At 40.4% G+C, this 4,649-nt stretch overlaps 1 protein-coding gene across 2 annotated transcripts; it reads right to left on the bottom strand.

Moving 5' to 3' along the window:
• Positions 1-273: 273 nt before the first annotated feature.
• gpr22b (G protein-coupled receptor 22b) lies at positions 274-3,575 on the bottom strand. Of its 2 annotated transcripts, none has more exons than XM_060909707.1 (2): positions 3,243-3,575; positions 274-1,597 (listed from the first exon to the last, which is right to left on the bottom strand). In XM_060909707.1, the coding sequence occupies exons 1-2, from the start codon at positions 3,329-3,331 to the stop codon at positions 274-276; spliced, it is 1,413 nt and encodes a 470-aa protein (XP_060765690.1). In that variant the 5' UTR covers positions 3,332-3,575. The 2 variants fall into 2 exon arrangements, with proteins under 2 accessions (XP_060765690.1, XP_060765700.1); XM_060909717.1 differs by having other exon boundaries at positions 3,257-3,321.
• Positions 3,576-4,649: the final 1,074 nt, after the last annotated feature.

The following is a 4,649-nucleotide window of genomic DNA, read 5'->3' as shown; positions in this document are numbered from 1 at the left end:
ATTATTGAATTATATATATATATATATATATATACAGTGTTATAAAAACATGCAGTTTTCAACAGCACAGTGAATGTCAAACTATTATACTAAATTTGAAGTTCATATAAATAGTAATAAACTGATATATTAATTAATATATTCACATTTAATGCAGTTCCATCTATAGCAGACACACGAGTCAGTCTCTTTCCACTATGACCATAATGAAGGTTTTAAAAGTTTGTTTTTTGAGGCTACAATGTGTACTGGTGTTCCTGCAAGTACTGGCACTTAGTCAACATCCTCAGATGACAGACACTTTTGTTTGGCTTCATGATCTTCAAATGTCACTTTTTTATTCCTCTTTGGATCAATCCATGAGTTTTTTATGACTGAATTGGTGGGCATTGGATCTGTCTCAATGATGGACACCACCCGCTTTTTCATCTTACTTTTTAGAACCTTTTGAAATTTCTGCCGCGTGAAAGCGTAAAGGAGCGGATGGAAGACTGTTGTTCCATACGCCATGACCAGGAGGCCCAGACGTAGCTTCACATTGAGGTCACTGGGGCCTGTGCTGAGGATGATGCTGTTTAGAACAGTAATCGGGGTCCAACACAGCAGGAAAGTGGAGATGATAAGGAGTGACATGCGGAACACCCGTTTCTGTCTTTCCCGTCGCTCGCGGTGACGTTTCACAGCTCGCCGTAGGGCAATGATCACAGACACTGAGGCTCTCATGCCCAGTGGCACGTTACGGTTCCCACTGCTACCCTGAGAGCCATCTGTGACTTCGGGCAGCTGCTGTTGTGAAGACGACATGAGTGAGATGTTCTTTTTCCATCGCATCTTCTTTTTCTTCTGTGAGGCATGGAAACGTGTTCCGATGCGGATGTTTAGTGCCTGCAGGATTTTAGAGTAAGTAACCAGCATGACCACGGCAGTAAAGCAGAAGATGGGGATCTGTGCAACCAGGTGGTAATACAAGCCTAATTCTGTGTAATACTCATTAACGTGCACTACAGCAGTCTGGTTAGCTTTGGTTGGCTCTGGTCTGAAGAAGCCCACCTCAATGAAGGGCACCAGGAAACTAAGAAAAGACAGCACCCAGATGCCCCCCAACAAAGCCACCGCTCGGCCCATGGTGAGCACACGATTGGCTGGTTTGACAGAGATATCGTAGCGGTCGAGTGTGATGGCTAACACATTTGCAGCCGTAGCCACGCTAGCGAAGGACACGCAGGCCTCATGGAAGCAGCAGACCAGCACAGTGTCACCTTGCAGTGAGAGAAGCAACACGACAATGGTCAGTGGGATGCAGCACACACACACCAGCACATCAAGCACATGCAGGTTCATGGTCACGATGTTGCTAACGGAGTTGACCAGGTTGGACTTCATGCAGTACAGGACGAGCACAGTGAGGTTGCTGCTCAGGCCCAACACTATCTCCAGCATCAGGAAGCCGGTCAGGGAGACCTGGAAACTGAGGGGATAGGAGTGAGGTTCATCCGCCGTCATGGCTGGGCTTGCGGTCTCAGTGATGTCCAAGACTGTAACGTTACTCATGGTGCTTTCTTCCTCCTGTGCTGAAGGGATAGGCTTGTGCATTATCCTGTTCCAAAGAAATGGGGGCAACAATTAGAAAGCAGAATCGGGACAATGTCAGAGATTAAATGTTTAAGAAGAAGAAGACAACTTTATTTGGTCACATACACTCAAGCACAGTGAAATTCCTCCTCTACATTTAACCCATCTGAAGCAGTGAACACGCACACGCAAGTGAGCAATGAACACACACCTAGAGCAGTCGGCAGCTATGCTATGTGAACAATGTTTGAGTGTTCACCAGTGAGGAGGTTGTAATACAATTATAATTATTCTGTCCACATTCACTGGATACGAGCAATCACATGCTCTGATTGGCTACTCTACTACTAGGATATCAGCTCATATACTGTGAGTAGAGAAAACAAAATGGTGGAGCATTTTGCTGAACCAACTGAGGACAAAATTAAAGCTTCACTCAAAAACAAAACCCCCAAAATGCAAAAAAAAAGCAACAAAATATAGAATAAAAGTATTTGATGGGAAAAATGTGTCTTTTTTTAAAAAAAAAATAAGAATTATTATTATAGCATTTTTCTCAAATTGCTACTGTCATTTTGCTGGTTTGTTTACGTTCTAAGCCGAATGTGAGTTTGTTGGACGTTTTGTACAAAGTTTTTATTTATCAAATTTGCCAAAAAAAATGCTCTGTTTCTCAAAATCCAGTGAATGTGGATAGAATAAAACAGATATTCCACTCAAGCTCGTAATGCATGGCTTATAGTGCCGCGTCGGTTATCAGCTCATGTACGACTCAATTTCGTGGAATAACTGTTGTGTGTTTTATATATATATATATATATATATATATATATATATATATATATATATATATATATATATATATAAAACCCTAACCATATATATATATATATATATATATATATATATATATATATATATATATATATATATACACACAAGTAGTTACAAATATGCATGCTTGTATTTACTGCTGATTAAAATTAATATCTATGAAACAGGGATGAGGAAAGCTCTGCAAATATCAGTTTGTTGTTGTTAGGCTGTGGTGTTCCATAGCAATTAAACATTATTTAGTTTCTTTGGACTTGACAAATGCAATAAATGGAAAAAGAGAAGGAACAAGAAACAGACTGGAGCAGAGATTTTTGGAAAACAACCTTCAAAACATCAAGAACTACAGACACAATTGCTAGTGACTTTTTAAATTTAATGCCCTTTTAAAATAAAAATCCATCCACCTGCACTTCAACAGGTATAATATATTTTCCAGCATCTTCACACTACCATGTAGATGGTCAGAGGATAAGTATATAATCAAAATTTGTGTGATGTGATGGCCTCTTGTTTTTCTCAGACTACAAAGTATTATAATTTTTTTTCTTCTCTATGTCTTTGGCATTATGTTTTTGTACAAAGAAGAAGACCAATCACTGAGCCACAGGGCTGTGGGTAGGGTGCGAGGACGGTGTGTATTATATAAAGCTGCTTCAAGGTCGCTGGCTGGACACTGCTGGCCACATAGAGTTCAAGGTGACATTAAAAAACAATGACATTTAAGAGCAGAATTGAACTGGAGATAACATTTTGGCATTGTTTGTTTTCAGATATCCAAATATGCCTTGACAATATCCTCATAATAATAATGATCATAATAATAATAATTTAACTCGGAGAAACTTACCCCTCTCCAGTCTCTCTCAGTATCCACAGCCTGTGGTTGGCCCAGAAGAGTCTGGGTGGAGCCCAAATCGAACATCGCACCCAATCATTTTCAAAGGAGAGTTTTGCACCTTTTGCAATCCTTGCAGTCCAGGAGGGAATTCACATCTCCTGGTTTCCACAGTAGGTTGGCACTTCTTTAATTTTTTTTTTATTAAACTGATTGCAATTCTTAGGCCACAGCCATGTTCTGGTTTAACAATATTAGGCCAGTATCCACATTCCCTGTGGGTCATGGATAAAACTGTCCTATATCTCTCCCAGTTAGAAACCCCTTTTTGTCCCAGTTTCATATATTTAGATATATTACTAAAACCCATAAAGGAAATCCAGTGAATTGTTTGGAATGATTCAGAGCAAAGTTCATGTGTTGATCTATTAATACATCCACTTCAGGTTTAAAAATAAGTCTTTAAAGCTTCAGATGCTTCCAGTTATTCCTAGGATTCAAATGACCCTGTCAGATATCAGTGTGCCTTTCTGTTGTCTGCACTGTATTCCTGTAATTAAAATTTTATGGACCAAGCACGGTGATAAGTCCTTATTGATTTGCTGTTGTTGGTTTACATAAACCTCCACCAAGGAAACCAAAGTCACAGTATTGGTGAGGTCAGCCCTTGAGAGTGGTTGTGTGCGTGCGGAGGGGGGACTTTCATCCCCCTTGTTAACAGTAACCCATAAATCCAGATTTTGTCATTGCCATGGCGAATAATAAATCCATCCCCTTTTACTGAAGTGCATTTAGTCGTTTATTACATGCCACTGTTTTGCTTGTTCATGTAAATAGTGACATTTTCCATCTCCAGTAAAAGTTCCACTGAGCAATCTGGATTCATATGCCTTATGGACAGTCAATGTATACAGAGGATAAATGCTGAGTCCTATTGCCATGGGTCCTGGCTTGGCAAGTTTCCACAGGGTATTGGACTGGTGCTTGTGTGGACCACGCATTGCCTCAAAAGCACATTCCCTTTCAGCTCCATTTCTCCAGAAGCCTGACAGAGGAAGACAGAGCAGAAAAGCCTTGATGAACAAAACAACCTGCACTAAGCCTGTCACCAATCCCTGATGCAAGAACGGATGCATTGCCCATACATGCTCCTGTTGCAGGCTGAGGAAGTGCATTGCCTCTCAATTTGATTATGGTCTCTGTTAAGGTAAGAGAAAGGACAGCTGGGGAGCTGCAGAGGATGAGGACCAGAAGCTTGTATCTACTATACATACACACAGCTTCCCACCCTGAGCAAGTCCTTTTTAGGAAAGGCGTATTGGATCCTAAACTGAAGGCCAAATCTCTTTCACAGTGCATATTACTGTAAATGTTCTTGGATTTTATAATATTTAGTGGAATTGTC

The sequence above is a fragment of the Neoarius graeffei genome, chromosome 2 (genome assembly GCF_027579695.1).
Source record: "Neoarius graeffei isolate fNeoGra1 chromosome 2, fNeoGra1.pri, whole genome shotgun sequence".
Taxonomy (NCBI): Eukaryota; Metazoa; Chordata; class Actinopteri; order Siluriformes; family Ariidae; genus Neoarius; species Neoarius graeffei.
The sequence above is the reverse complement of the archived record's forward strand: the minus strand, read 5'-3'. Positions and strand labels throughout refer to the sequence as shown.

Coding starts and splice junctions, on each gene's coding strand:
- gpr22b (XM_060909707.1), bottom strand. CDS start 3,331: ATGTTCGATTTGGGCTCCACCCAGACTCTTCTGGGCCAACCACAGGCT. Junction 1,598..3,242: donor AGAGGGGTAAGTTTCTCCGA/GTTAAATTATTA, acceptor TCTTTGGAACAG/GATAATGCACAAGCCTATCC.